This window comes from Desmodus rotundus, chromosome 1 (genome assembly GCF_022682495.2).
Source record: "Desmodus rotundus isolate HL8 chromosome 1, HLdesRot8A.1, whole genome shotgun sequence".
Classification (NCBI taxonomy): Eukaryota; Metazoa; Chordata; class Mammalia; order Chiroptera; family Phyllostomidae; genus Desmodus; species Desmodus rotundus.
The window spans coordinates 18,661,885-18,677,857 of NC_071387.1; the positions used below are offsets into that span (position 1 = coordinate 18,661,885).

Genomic DNA, 15,973 nt, shown 5'->3' on the forward strand with positions numbered 1-15,973 from the left:
AGCCCTTTTTTTTTTTTTCCCTCTGTTGGATCTTATTTATTTACTTGAATGAAGATGCTGAGGAGTTTTCTTTATCTTTAAAGTCTAATAGTGTTACTTGAATTGATTGTTCTGGATGAGCTTTCTCAGTCATCTTGTGGGCCCTCTCGGTATTTATATTTCTAATTTTTTAAAAGCTATCTTGGATTATAATTTTAAATGTTAACTGTTTCAATGTTTTTTTTTCTTTAGAGACTTTAATTATACACATGTTGGATCTTTGTCTGTGTCCCATTTCAAGCACTTTAAAATATTTTTTACTTCTATTTACTCTCATTTTAAGTCTTTTTGTTTTTTTCCCCTGTGTTTCTTCAATGCTCCTTATTAAGATTTCCTTCTAATCTGCCCTACTTTGGGCACCATGGCATTTTGACTTTATTTCTGATATTAATTCATCTTTTCCTTTTGTTTCTTTCCTGAATTCAGTCACTTTTGTTTCTTTTCTTCCCCAATTTTTTGTCCATTTCTGTTCTTAATTTTTGAATTTCTCACTCAAGGTATTTTCTTCATATCCTCAATGTTTGTTTGGGGGTATTTATTTCAGTTTATTGAGTTACACTTTTTTTCCTAGTATGTGGGTTTATTTTAACAATGTGGAGTTTTTCACAAGCTGAAATGCTTTGATTATATATATTTTTTCTTTCTATTGTCCATGAATTCCATGGACAGAATTGGTAATTTAGGAGGATTAATAAGATTTCTAGGTTAAGAGTGCCCTCTCCTGTCATTGAATGAAGTGCAGGTCCTTTAAAGAATATGTTTCTTGCTTTTTTGGTGAGGACGGGGATGAATTGTGTAGTCTTCTATTTGGGGTTCTCTTTTGCCTTGTGGGATCTTGCATTTTCTCCTGGCTTCCTTTTCTGTGACCAGTCAGTCTCCTGCATGGTCCTTTCACTCCTCCTCTTTCCCAGAGGCAGTGCCTTTCTCATACTCCTCCCTGGAGTCCCACAGGCTTTTCCTTCCTTGCCTGTCATTGGTCCTCTGCTATACCAGGTCTGTTTTTTGGTACTTTCACAGTTAAGGTAGAATTTCTCTTTCTGGGAATAAAATTTCTAGCTCACTCTGGGGTCCTTTGTTTCTCTCTTCTCTTTCACATGTCTCTCTTCTAGAACTCCCCTCACTCTGTAGAATGAGATGTGGTAGATTGAGAGAGAGCTTTGCTGGAATTTGGCATTTATGTGGTTTTTTTTTGAAAAGTAATTTAAAGTTTGTAGTATTCTTTGTCTTCCAGTTCTGATGACCACATTGGTTTCATGTTGTTTCATTTCCTCTTCCTGTGACATCCAAAGAATAAATGTGTCAATGTATCACATTCCCAGAAGGTCCACTGGAATCACCAATGGAAGTATAATATATTCCATTTGTAGATTAATTCATGGAGAATTGATGTCTTTTCACTTGTGAGTCTTCCCATTCATGGATGTGGCATTTCTCTCTTTATTGTTTTCTTTTATGTCCTTCAGGAAAAAATTTTTTTTAAATCTTCATGTAAGCCTTGGACATTTCTAGTTAGATTTATTTCTAGGTATGGAAGTTTGTTCGTGGTGTCTTCTCTTCTGAATATGGATCATTTAATTTTTCTATTGTGTTTTATTTGGTGTGTTACTTTTCGATGGCTGGTATGACAACTTTCTGCAAATTTAGTGGCTTAAAACAAGACGAATGTACTATCTTATTGTTCTGGAGGTCAGAAGTCTGAATCAGTTTCACTGGGTTAAAGTCAAGATGTCAGCAGGCTTATGTTCATTCTGGGGGCTTGAGGGGAGAATCCGTTTCTTTGCTCTTTGAAGCTTATAGAGCCTGCCTGCATTCTTTGGCTGGTGGTCCCGTTCTCCTTCAAGCTCATCAGTTTAACCCCTGCTTTTTTCCTTAAATCTTTAACCCTGATTGTCTGTTTCCCTCTTACAGTGATGCTTGTACTACCTTGGGCTTATCTGGCTAATCCAGATAATCTGCCTCTCTTAATCACATTTACAAAGTCCTTTGCCTGTGATCTAGTGTGGTCACAGATGCCAGGGGCCAGATGCCAGGATGTGGACAGCTGGGCGTGGTAGGGCATTTTCAGCTTACCATACTTGTTCTTGCAGCTGTATAGAAAGTTATTAGTTTTTCTATGTTCTTGTGTTTGGGTGCACCTTGCCAAACTCCTATTATTTGTATTCGTTTTTCTATCTTCAAGCAATTTTACATTTGTTTTCCAGTTGATTGTCTTAGACTTACTGGCAGTTGCATCATTTGGTCTCTTTCTTACTGGTATTTATAGCTCTTTTTTTTTCCTTGCCTCTTTCTGATTGTCTAAAATCCTCTGACTAATGCTAAGTAATAGCTATGAGACCATGCATCCTTGTATTGTTCTTAACTTTACTAGAAATTGTTTCATTGTTTTACTGTGTTTTAAAAGCATAGTAGTTTCTAATAAACACTCTTAAATTAAGGTGTTTCTATGAAATTAAATCCTAGTTTACTAAGATTTTGAGTCCAGAATGTATATTAATGTATTAGTCATTGTAATGGTAAAAATAACCATATGGTTTTTCTCTTTTACTCTATTAATAGCTTTCCCAATAATGATCATTTCTGTATTCCTGAAATAAATCTCCCTGATCATAATGTATTGTTGTTTGAATGTACTGATGACTTCTATTGGCTCATATTTTATTTTGGATTTTTTGTATTTATTTCAATAAGTGTAGCATAGTGTGTTTAGTGATTGGTTGGGCCATCCTTGTACACTTTGGGCATGTGATTATCTAGTCATATTGAATGAACTGGGAAACTTTTCACCTTTTTATATTAAAAGGTCTGGAGCTATTTAAATAATATTGGAGTTACTTCCTTTTCAGTAAGTTTCATCAGCGTGGGGTTCCTTGCACCACTACTGCTTCTCTCTAAAACCACCTATACCCAGGAGTGGGGGTAGGTTATCCTGAGTCATCTATACTCTCTTACTTTATCTCAGCAACATTTAGAGTATAGGTGTAACCTGTGGAACAGGTTTTGTTTGGGCAGAGCTGCCCAATCCACAAAGGACTCTCACACCAAGCAACTTGGCTTCATTTGTAAGAACCTGTCAGGCCTGACTTGGCTCCCATAAATCAATCTTTCTTTCTTTCTTTCCCTCTCTTTTTTCTTTTCTTTTCTTTCTTTTTCTCTCCCTCCCTCCCTTTCCTCCATGCTTTGCAAGTTCTTTCTCACTTAGTAATCATCACAGTGTTCCTATGAAACTTCTTAGCAAGTCTGTTCTATTATTTTCAGTTTAGGGACAGAGGTAATTGTGGAAGGCAGTAAACCTCTGATATCAGGGTTTTGAAAGTAGGCTGTATTTTAAAAACCTTGTGTATATATGTGTGTGGGGGGGCTCTACATAACACCGTACCAGATCTGAAATAACTTTTGGATTGATTACCATGAAATGGAGCAGAGGCCGACCAGCGCTCTGGTCGTGAGAGATGAGGAAACACAGACCGAGAGGTACCCCTGCCCGCTTTCCATCACGAAAAGCCTGACTGCTTGAGACAGGAACATTCAGCCCCTCGTGGAGCGATTCTCAACTTGGTACCAAAATGTTTCCCTCAGCTCAGAATTTCAAACTGATGCTTATTCATGTAAGCGACATTGTCCAAGGCCGGTACAGTGAGTTACCGTCTTAACTTTAGTAAACCAAAGGAGTTAACTTAGTAAACCAAAGGAGTTTGCAGTGAATAAATAGACTTAAATAATTTTCAAGAGGGATCCTCCATTTGGGCATCTTGTAGCCCTAAATCTTTCATTAGAACTGGGTTTACATAACTATAGAAGTGCGCTACTACCACTGAGTTGTAAATTGAAATATTGCTGACATCATCCCATGTAAATGCTTATCCTCAGAAAATGTTTAATGAAAAGGTAGTAGATTTGTGTAGGATGTCAACTGATTTCCCATTCTTTTCTCCCTGCAGTGAAACAGACAATCAGTAACATTTCAATATTCAATGAAACCTGCTTGAGATGGAGAAATACGAAGGTAGCTGGTACAGAGGAAATGTATTTAGTAAGTTGCTGACAGTTTCTCTATTCATGGGTGTTGGCTGTGCGGGAGGTTTAAAAAATAACACCTAAAAATCAACTTATATAGCTGCCATTATGCATAGAAGAATCATAGTGACAGTTGTAACCAGAAGCAATAAAATGGGCACGGCTGCTGCATTTTTGACAACAGAGACCCTGGGGATTGAGGGGAAGGCCAGGGGAGCGTTTGCGGTGCACAGGGCCTGGTGCAGAACTGATGTCCAGGCAGGATCTGCGGAGGGATCCAAAGGCTTTGGCCTCTCTCCGCACCAATGTCCCCGACGGGGGTCTCAACGTATTGTCTGGAGAGTCCGGGGCAACTTTTGGAGCTAGACGTGGGTGTCAGTAAGAGAGGGAAATCCCATGGGGTGAGCTGTATTAGAAGGAATTAAGGAGAAAGAAAGAAGTGTGTGTCTATTGGCCCAGGCGCTGGGATGTTACCAGTAGGTGGAAGCAAGGTCGGAAAGGGACAAGCAGAGGGGGAAACCCTGTCCCGGTTTCACCAGACCAGCTTAGAGTATTGTAATCCACATCCTGCTTTGGAGAAGCCTTATTTCAGGGTTTTATTTTTTTTCCTAGGAAACCGTCCTTTTGCCTTGCTCCTAAAATTTTGCTAATAGATTTTCACATTGGGCCTGCACGTTGCCAGAATTGGATCCTCAATCTTTTGTGTATTTTGATGTAAAAATATATTTATCATACTGATAATATTGTAAATACAATGTACAGGGTATTATAATTCTAATCTTTACTTATTGTTGTATTTCACTTTTTTTTTAACTAACTTGCTCAAGGTCACCCAGCTAATAATGTGGTCGGGCAGGGGTTAGAGTACATGTTGGTCTGACCCCCAAAGCCTGTGTTCTTTTTTTTTTTAAGATTTTATTTATTTGTTTTTAGAGAGAGGAAAAGAGAGGGAGAGAAACATCCATTGGCTGCCTCTCACATGCCCCTAATCAGGGACCTGGCCCGCAACCCAGACATGTGCCCTGCCTGGGAATCAAACCAGTGACCTTTCGGTTTGCAGGCCAGTGCTCAGTCCACTGAGCCACATCTGTCAGGGCTGTATTTCACTTTTTGAAGGCACTTCAGAGTCGACAGCAAGAGAGTTCATGAGAAAGGTAAGGATCTAGGCATTCCAAGTATGTCAAGCTAATGATTCACCTCGTGAACTTTTCTGTGTTTTAGCTCCACATTCAGGGCCAGAGGTGGTATCAGAAGGAATTTTCCCATGAGGTCACCTTTAATGTCACTACCAGGAGCCAGGCTCCTGAGATGTGCTTGGACCTGCGTCCGGGTACCAACTACAGTGTCCGCATTCAGGCGATGTCTTCTGCACGTCCCGCGGTCATCTCTCTGACAACCCAGATAACAGGTAAGTCTCCAGTAAAGGCACGTGGGTGAACAAAGTCATCATGGAGCTGGAGAGAGAGGAACACTATTCCTTTTTATCATTATATAGTGAACTTTAAGAGAGAGAGGAAGAAGGACATGGAATCGGAGAGGGACGCCAAGGGGCCTGCTGCGGCGACTGTTTTATTTCTTACAAAGATATCTGAAACAAAATGTTATCATTGGCTAAATCTTGGGTAATGTGTATATGAATGTTGGTTGAATTCCTTCTGGATATTTGAAATATTTAAAATATTCCATACTTAAAAAGAATTTTTCCTATTACTGTTTCTTTCTCAGCAACATATTTAATTGGGATTCTGTTGCAAGTGCCTTAAGAATAGTTTTCTCAGCCCTGGCAGGGTGGCTTAATTGGTTGGAGCATCATCCTGTACACCAGGGGTGTCAAACTCATTTTCACCAGGGGCCACATCAGCCTGAAAGTTGCCTTCAAAGGGCTGAATGTGAATTTAGGACTGTATAAATGTAGCTACTCCCTAACTAGGGGCAAGGAGCTCGGTGCTGCTGCCAGGTAGAAACAAGGTGCCGGGCTGGATAAAACAAGGTGGAAGACTGGAATTGGCCCACGGGCCTTGTACCAGGTTTGCCACCTGTACTGTACACCAAAAGGTTGTAGGTTCAATCCCCATTCGGGGCACACACCTGGGTTGCGGGTTTGACTGCCAGTTGGGGTGCATTTGGGAGGCAACTGATCGATGTTTTTCCTCACATGGATGTCTTGCTCTTTGTGTCTCCACCTCTGTCTAAAATCAATGAACATATCCTCAGGTGAGGATTAAAAAAATAGTTTTATCTCAGGGAAAAATGATTGTCAGTCTCACGCTAGTCCCTAGCAGACTCCCTTTCCACTCATTTTCTTGTCTCTCTCAAATCTGTGCTACCCGTCCTCCCACATACTCTGAACTAACACACAGAACATTAGCTGCTTCTTTTTTATTTCACTGGGAAATTAGAAGTAATCAGGTGAGGACTTGCCACTCCCAAGTCTCCCTTTGCTTCCTGCATGCAGAACCATATATTTCGTCCTCTCTCTTACCCTCCTCCCCAGACTGGTGCATTGGATCCCGTCCCTTCTTGCTTAATCATCACTTCTTTCCAGTGTAGAATTAGTCTCAACGCTGCACAAGAATGTTGCAGTATCTCCCTTTTGAATGAAAGCAAGGAAAAATAAACACACTTCCTTTGATCCCTATTCTCTCCAGTTACTTTGTCTTCTCTCAGTCCCACTTTACAGAAAGAAACGTCTATTGTGTAGGCTCCACACCCTTACCTCCTGTTCTCCCTTTAAATGGCTCCAATTTGAAAGCATTTGCCTTCACTGCTTTACTGAAAGGGTCTCCGTCTTGTAGAATCCACTGGCCAATTTCATTCTTACCTTTTTTTTTTTTTTTTTCCTACAGCATCTGACATTTCTCTCCTTCTTAGAATACCTTTTATCTTGGCTTTTGGTTCCTCCTACCTTTCTGGCTGTTCCTTCTCAATCTTCTTTGCTAGCTCCATCTACTAAAAAAAATATTTTATTGGGGTGACACTGGTTAATAGGGTATATAGCTTTCAAGCGTACAGTTCTATAATACATCATCTGTATATTGCATTGTGAATTTACCACCCAAACTCAAAACTCCCTGTCACCATATATTTGACCCCACTTACCCTTTACTACCTTTCTCCCACCCCCCTTGCCCTCTGCTAACCACCATACTGCTGTCTGTGTCTAAGAGTTTTTGTTTGTTTGTTTGTTTTTCTTGTTTGTTCACTTGTAGCTTTCAGTTCTATATCCCATATATGAGTGAAATCATGGTTCTTGACTCTTTCCATCTGACTTATTTCGCTAAGCATGATACTCTTACGATCCGTCTATATTATCATAAATGGCAGTATTTTATCTTTTCTTATGACTTAGTAGTATTCTGTTGTGTATATATACTACATCTTTTTTTAATATATTTATTGATTATGCTATTACAGTTATCCCATTCCCCCCCCACTCCACTCCATCCTGCCCACCCCCCTCCCTCCCACATTCCCCCCCATAGTTCATGTCCATGGGTCATACTTATAAGTTCTTTGGCTTCTACATTTCCTACACTATTTTTACCCTCCCCCTGTCTATTTTCCACCTATCATCTATGCTACTTATTCTCTGTACCTTTACCCCCTTCTCCCCCTCCCACTCCCTTAATAACTGTGAGTTTGCTGTCATTTTTACTGTTCTTATTTTTGATCTTCTTTTTCTTAGGTAACTCCCTTTAACATTTCATATAATAAGGGCTTGGTGATGATGAGCTTCTTTAACTTGACCTTATCTGAGAAGCACTTTATCTTCCCTTCCATTCTAAATGATAGCTTTGCTGGATGCAGTAATCTTGGATGAAGGTCCTTGCGTTTAATCTTGGGTAATGTAATTATGATGTGCCTTGGTGTGTTCCTCCTTGGGTCCAGCTTCTTTGGGACTCTCTGAGCTTCCTGGACTTCCTGGAAGTCTATTTCCTTTGCCAGATTAGGGAAGTTCTCCTTCATTATTTGTTCAAATAAGTTTTTAATTTTTTGTTCTTCCTCTTCTCCTTCTGGCACCCCTATAATTCGGATGTTGGAACGTTTCAAGGTTTCCTGGAGGTTCCTAAGCCTCTCCTCATTTTTCCAAGTTATTGTTTCTTCATTCTTTTCTGGTTGATGTTTGTTTCTTCCTTCTGGTCCATACCATTGATTTGAGTCCCAGTTTCCTTCTCATCACTATTGGTTCCCTGTACATTTTCCTTTGTTTCTCTTAGCATAGGCTTCATTTTTTCATCTGTTTTTCGAACAGATTCAACCAAGTCTGTGAGCATATTGATAACCAGTGCTTTGAACTGTGCATCCGATAGGTTGGCTATCTCTTCCTCGCTTAATTGTATTTTTTTTGGAGCTTTGAAGTGTTCTGTCATTTGGGCCATTTTTTTTTTTTTTTGTCTTGGCAAGTCTGTTACTTTAAGGGGCGGAGCCTTAGGTGTTCACCGGGGCGGGGTTGCGCTGGTCGCTGCGCTGTGACGCTGTACGTGGGGGAGGGGCCGAGTGGGAGCAATGGCGCCGGCCTCACTCTCCTGCGGATTTCAATCTTTCACTCCGATACCCACAATCAAACTGGGCCACTCTGGTGCTGGTTCCCGAGTAAGTGGGCCTGTGCACACTCTAGGCCCCTGTGGGTCTCTCCAACAACCTCTCCTGTGAGGCTGGGAGTCTCTCCTGCTGCTGCCCCAACCCCCAGGGGCACTTTCAATCAGAGGTTTGAGGCTTTATTTCCCCCATGCTGGAGCCCTGGATTACGCGGTCTGCTTTGCTCCCCTCTGTTCGTCCGGTTTATCTGTGGGCGAATGTGGTGCCGCGGGGTGCTACCTGCCACTCTGCCTGCCCCGTTCTCTGCCACTCTGAGTCCGGCCCTCTGGGTTTATCTGTGCAAATGTGGGGCCGCAGGTTCTGCTAGTGCTCGGATTGCCTGCGCCATTTGTCCCACACTCCGCCAGTCTCAGTCCCGCCACAGCCACGCGAGTCCTCTCCACCCCGGTGCCCATCTCCGCCCCTCCTACCAGTCTGGATGAATGTTTATTTTCTATTTCCTTGGTGTTGGTCCCCCTTGTTGTTCGATTTTCTGTCAGTTCTGGTTGTGCGAGGAGGCGCAGTGTGTCTACCTACGCCATCATCTTGGTTCTCCATACTACATCTTCTTTATCCAATCATCTACTAGGCACTGAGTAGCAGATTGGGTCAAAAAAACCAAACCAAACCATATGCTGCTTTCCAGAGAAAAGTGAGTGCAGCTGCACTTATATCTGAAAAAATAGATTTCAAGATTAAAAAGTAACAAGAGACAAAGATGGGCACTTTATAATGATACAGGTGACAAGTCATCAAGAAGACATAACACTTGTCAATATTTATGTGCTCAGTTAGGGAGCACCGCAATATATAAAACAACTACTTAAAGAACTAAAAGGAGAAACTGACAAAAACACAGTTATAGTAGGTGACCCAAATCCCATGGACAGCTATGGATAGATCATCTAAACAGAAAATCAATAAGGAAATACCAGCCTTCAATGACACAGTAGACCAAATGGACATAGTTGGCATTTACAGACCCTTTTATCCCAGAACGCCAGGTTGTGCATTCTTCTCCAGTGTGCTTGGAACGTTCTCAAGGGTAGATCATTTATTCTGGGACACAAAACTAGGCTCACCAAACTCAAGAAGACTGAAATCACACCAAGCACATTCTCCAACCGCAATGCTTTGAAATTGGAAATCAAATGCAAAAAGAAAGCAGGAAAGAACACAAATATGTGGAGAATAAACAATATGCTGCTAAAGAATGACTGGGTCAAAGAAAAAAAATAAAAGGAGAATCCAAAAGATACTTAGAGACAAATGAGAATGACAGTGTGATAAAAGAAAGCTTTTGGGATGTAGCAAAAGCAGCAATAAGAGGGAAGTTTATACCATCACAGGCCTATCTCAAGAAGCAAGAAAAATCCCAACTAAACAACCTAACATTACATTTTAAAAAATTAAGGAAAGACCAATGTCACCCAAAGTCAGCAGAAGGAGGAAAATATCTCCAACTACTTTTATTGGTGCACCTCCCCTTACCCCCAACCCCTGTCTCTACAACCCCCCAGCCTCCTCTCTTCCTTTTTCTTCAGTATCAACCCTTCCTGCCTAACTGATCCCTACCAGCCTCATGGCTATAAATATTAACATATGCTGAGTATTCTCAAATATGTATCTCAGTCCCTATCTCTCCTCTGAGTTCCAGGCTCGTATTTCCACTCCTCTCCGAAACATATTCTATAGAGCACCTAATAGGCAAATCTGACAGAGCTTTTGATGTCTCACTTCTTTCGTCTCCCCAGATCAATTTTCCATCCAGGCTTCTCTGTCTCGGTCATTGGCATTCTTACTCACCAACTGCTCGAGCCAAAGGAGTCATGGTCGATTCTGTCCCTCCCACCAATTTCTAAGTCATCAACAAGCCCCATTGGCTTGGTTCTGAAATGCGTTCGGAATCCAACCATTTCTCCTCACTTTTGCCTTTACCACTAGCAACGTAATCTAAGCCAGCAACCTCTTGCTTGGACTCTGCAGTAGCTTTCTAACTGGCCTCTCTGCTTTCAGAGTCGCCTATCACCTCCCCGCTCCACCTAGTCTTAAATTTCACCCGAGTCAGAGCGTGCTTTTAAAAATGTGTATGAGAACATGTCATTGGATAGCTCAAAACTGTCCGATGAGTTTCTGTTAGTATAGTATAGAATCCAAGTCTGCTTTCTCCTCATGGGTACTTTCTATACATGGTTTCTTTACATTATAGTCATTCAGGTCTCCGCTAAAATGCTATCACCTTGGAGAGGCCTCCTGCCCATCCTGTCATAACTAACCTCCCCATTTCCGCCCCATCACTCTATCCATTTACCCTGCTTGAATTTCTTCATAGGATGTGTTTTCAGAAACTGTTTAAAATTTACTTGTTTATCTTCTTTCTCCCCTACCAACATAGGAGCTCTTTGAAGCAGAGATTGTAGTCTGTGTGTTCTGCTTTGAATCCCTAGCGAGCAAGGGCAGTGCTAACACACAGCACAACATCAAAATATTTTTGTGACGAGTGGATACGAGGGCCGACCCAGAACTGGCCCACAGGTGGTGTCGGTCTTGAGGAGATGCATGGTTAGTTAAGGAAAGTTTTAGAGCTACCCTCCTAAAACAAAAAATGCACCACATTTTGGGGCTGGAAGGAAAAGTGATGTTTAAGTTTTAGGGCATTCCTTCCCATGTGACTTACTAAAATGGATAGCTATGCAGTCTCTTACTCTCTGGTTTTTGTCATGTTTGGATGGTTTGCATTGCTGATTCACATGAGCATTTAATACTTTTTGAGTTGGGAGAAGAGAGTTTCATCTTGGTGAGACGAATTCTACCTTTTTTTGTAGCGCAAGCATTCTGTTTATGCTTGTGGCCACCAGGGAGCACTGTTGAGCTGCTTAAATTCGTTGAGTTCAAGACAGCATGTTTCCCAAACCTTACCCTACTGTAAAGAATTTGTGATTTTAAAAAAGTATAACAATTCAAGTTAAGATCTCATGAAAGGGTAAAATGAAAAACCCCTTCCCTTTTATAGAAGAGGAAAAAAGGGAACCTTATATGTTGACGTGAAGAGGTACACCTCGCTGCCTAAGATGTGGCTTTATTTGAGTTAAATCGTAAACTTTTGAACTTTACCAGAAATGTTAGGCAAGGAATTTGGGCCAGAAAATGCATCTGCTAATTTCCCAGAAGAAGAGTGAGTGAATTTCCCTCTCAGTGTCTCACATTAAACTAAATCTTACTGGTGGGAACAGGATGAACACAAGTCCTTTGAATACACTATTGCCGACTTCCAGGGGAGTTCTAGGAATGCTGAAGGACAGAGGCAAGTGTTGCTGGGAAAACAGAAGAGGGTGCTCGTGAGAGGGGCAGTGAGATGGCAATCCATCCAGTAGCTTGTTTCTCTTTAAAAGTTTCTTTTATTGATTGATTTTCAGAAAGACAAAGGAAGGAGACAGGGAGGAGTTTGGGGGGGTGGGGAGAGAGAGAGAGAAACATCAATTTGTTGTTACACTTACGTATGCATTCATTGGTTGCTTCTTGTATGTGCCCTGACTGGGGATTGAACCCTCAACCTTGGCATAGCTGGGTGATGCTCCAACCGACTGAGCTACCCAGCCAGGGCTGGAAAGTTTCCTTATGTCAGAAGCGTATTTGTTGTGAAGAGGTGTATCTGGTTGTGAAGATGTGGCTTTGTTTCCAAAAAAATCGTGAACTTTTGAGTTTTACTAGACATGTGAGGCAAGGATGGGATTTGGCCCTGGAAAATGAAGGAACTGATTTCCCAGAAGAAAAGTGAATGGAATTTTCCCTCTGAGTGTCTTAAGGCGAAACTAAATCTTACTGATGGAAACTCCTAGAAAACCAGAATCAGGGTTTCTGTGTGGCATAGAGGTGGGGGAGGGGCATGCTGCCACTTAATTTAATTCAGCGAATGTTTATCGATTGGTTCTGTACAAAGAGCCATGCTAAGTGCTGAAGGAGATATAAAGATGAAAAGAAAATTGTTCCTTCTTCCTGGGAGGCCAAGGCTCTTAACTTTATTGACAGGGGAGATGTAGCCAGCCTTGTGATAGCTGAGGACTCACGGCGTGAGCTACCGTTTTTTTCTGTTGCAATCAACTTCAATTGATCCTGCCTGGAGTGGTGGCTTGATCTCTCCGGGATGGTGCCCAGGGTTAGAAAAGAACCAATGTCCCATATTTCTTTATGTGTATTAATTCCTTGCCTTTACTTGCAGTTTATAGTATAGAGTTGGGACTTTGGTTTTGGTGCAAATACATTTTTCTTCTATTTTTGGTTCTTTTAGTGCCTTTTGGTGGGCTCTAGAGGAATTTTAAACACATTTGCATTTGCATTACCTCCTTTCTCTTACTGATGTTAATAGTTTGCCTACATAATGATACTGTTCTTTTTTCTACCTATCACAACCCCCAGCGTATTTACACTTTAATTTTCTTTTCAATATTCTTTTTGACATTTAGACATTTTAAAATTTCATGTAATCAATTTTATTGATTCTTTTATGGTTTCTGCCTCTGATCATGCCAAGAAAAGCCTCCCCCACCCTAAAATCAACTTAATTCTTATTTTCTAATGCTTCTTAATAGATTTGTTTTTTGTGTTTAACCTTAGATCCATTTGGAATTTGTTTGCACGTGCAGTATAAGGCTATATTTACTTGGTAATAGCCCTCCCCCCAAAAAATGATAAGCTAGTTTCCTGTCACCTCTGGGAAGACTATTCATGTCCAACATAATATTTTCATTTGTTTATTTGGGTCTCTTTCCATTCTTTAAAAAAATTCTAATTGTTTTGGTTCCTTTCTAGATTGTTCTAGCATCTTCCATACCTTTGCCTGTCCTGCACTTATACTTTACTCTTTCAATAATTATAATTTTTAAAGTATCTTTAATTGATTATGCTATTATAGTCCCAATTTCCCCCTTGGCCCCCCTCCACCTGCTACTCCCATTCCCTCCAGCAGTCCCTCCCCTAGTTGATGTCCATGGGTCATGTGCGTTCTTTGGCTTCTCCATTTCCTATACTGTTTTTAACATCCCCCTGTCTATGTTGTACTTACCAATTTGTACTTCTTAATCCTGCTCCTTTCCCCCCATTTGCCCCTTTCTCCCAACCAACTGATAACCCTCCAAATAATCTTCATATCTGTGATTGTATTCCTGTTCTGCTTGTTTGCTTGGTTTGTTATTTGGATTCAATTATTGATAGTTGTGAATTTACTGCCATTTTAATGTTCATAGTTTTGATCTTCTGTTTCATATATAATGCCTTTTAGCATTTCATATAATAATGGCTTGGTGGTGATGAACTCCTTTAGTTTTACCTTATCTGGGAAGCACTTTATCTGCCTTTCAATTCTAAATGGTAGCTTTGCTGGATAGAGTAATCTAGGCTGTAGGTCCTTGCTTTTCATCACTTTGAATACTTCTTGTCAGTCCCTTCGAGCCTACAGAGTTTCTTTTAAGAAATCAGCTGACAGTCATATGGGAACTCCTTTGTAAGTAACTCTCTTTTCTCTTGCTGCTTTAAGATTCTCTATTTTTCTTTAACCTTTAGCATTTTAACTATGATGTGTCTTGCTGTGGTCCTCTTTGGGTCCATCTTGTTTGGGACTCTCTTTGCTACCTAGATTTGTATGTCTATTTCTTTCACTAAATTAGGGAAGTTTTCTTTCATTATTTCTTCAGATAGATTTCCAATTTCTTGCTCTTCCTCTTCCCCTCCTGGCATCCCTATGATTCCAATGTTGGTATGTTTAAAGATGTCCCAGGGGTTCCTAAGCCTAGCCTTGGGTTTGGGTTTTTTTTTTTTTTTAAGTCTTTTGTCTTCCTGTTCTTCTGATTGAATGCTTTTTCCTTCCTTGTGTTCCAAATCATTGATTTGATTCTCAGCTGCATTCCCTCCACTGTTGGTTCCCTGTAGATTTTCCCTGATTTCACTTAATGCAACCTTCATTTCTGCCTGGGTCTTTTTTATGCCATTGAACTATCCAGTGAATTTCTGGAGCATCCTGATAACTAGTGTTTTGAACTGTGCATCTGAATGGTTGCTTATCTCCATTTTGTTTAGTTCTTTTTCTGGAGTTTTGTTCTGTTCTTTCATTTAGGCCATATTTTTTTTGTCTTCTCAATTTGGCAGCCTCCCTGTGTTTGTTTCTGTGTATTAGGTAGAGCTGCTTTGACTCCCCATCTTAGTAGTGTGGCCTGTTGTAGAAAAGCACACCTGTTAAGATGTACTGGGCAAAGCCTTCAGTAGTTGCCAGGGTGGGTCAACCCAGGTCACCGCTGTGTTACTCTGTGTGGGGGAGGGCTCGCAGAGGCGACCATGCCACTGCTTGGCCTCTGGTGTTTTGCCAGGAAGAAGCTGTCTCCTGGCACTCGCACTTCACTTTCTCCCCACATGCCACTGGTGCCCTTCCAGCTGTTGCCCTGGTGCTGAATCCCAGAGGGGGTGGGTCTGTGTGAGTCCTAAGTCTGTTGTGGGTCCTTTAAGAGGAGTCTCTTAAGAATCCCTCAGTTTCTCCTGCTGCCCCAGGAGAAACTGTTGGTTTTTATAGCCAGAAGTTATGGGGGCTTATCTTCCTGGTGCTGGAACCCTGTGCCGGGTGGTAGAGAGTGGGGCTGGGATTCCCTCGCTCCTGAGGCATCCCTCCTGATGTTTATCCACCACACATGATTGTCTCCATGCCTCTCCACGCCTCTCTAAGTCTCCACATCCTCCTGCGCCTCTCCACCTCCCCGTGTTTCCACCTCTCCTACTCGTCTGGATGAATGTGGCTTCTTTAAATCCTTGGTTGTTGGACTTCCATACAGCTTAATTTTCTGACAATTCTGGGTGATATTTGTTTTGTAGACATTGTATTTTTTTGCTATAGTTGTGCGCAGAGGCGAGGCATGTTTACCTATGCCTCCATCTTGACTGAAATCTCAATTATTGTAATTTTATAATACATTTGATATTTTTTAGGACAAGTTCTCCTTTCTTTATTTTTCCTCACACTCTTTAAAGTTTTCTCACATGGCAGTCCCCACATCTTCCTTTGTCGTTTGCTTCCAGGAGTGGATGGGTGTTGTCAGCACCCAAGAACAGCAGTGAGGGTCTCCCTTCCGGGTCTTCCTCATCTTACATACCCAGAATGAAAGAACTACATTCTCCAGACACCACCTACTTCTTGCCTTGAGTTTAATTTGTTTTAAATCAGCCATGAGGCTAAGGGGAGGCAGAAGAGATCTGCCAAGGACAGCAGTTGGGAGGATGGGAAAGGAGACCTTGGAAAAGATAGCTAGCAGTTAAAGTTATTTAACTTCAAGTGTGGCTAAGAATGAGCCTGATGAAGTTC

The 15,973-nt window shown here is 41.3% G+C and overlaps 1 protein-coding gene across 4 annotated transcripts in view; it reads left to right on the top strand.

Annotated features, from left to right (window-relative positions):
• Positions 1 to 15,973, top strand: part of SUSD1 (sushi domain containing 1) — a 143,595-nt gene that overhangs the window by 63,750 nt on the left and 63,872 nt on the right. For all 4 annotated transcript variants that reach the window (XR_008426530.1, XM_053921782.1, XM_053921788.2 and 1 more), the window contains 2 exons: positions 3,978 to 4,069; positions 5,275 to 5,461. Coding sequence is in view for 3 of the 4 variants with exons in the window: in XM_053921782.1 (XP_053777757.1) it covers positions 3,978 to 4,069; positions 5,275 to 5,461 (279 nt within the window). In the remaining variant the exon portion in view is untranslated. The remainder of the gene's footprint in view (positions 1 to 3,977; positions 4,070 to 5,274; positions 5,462 to 15,973) is intronic.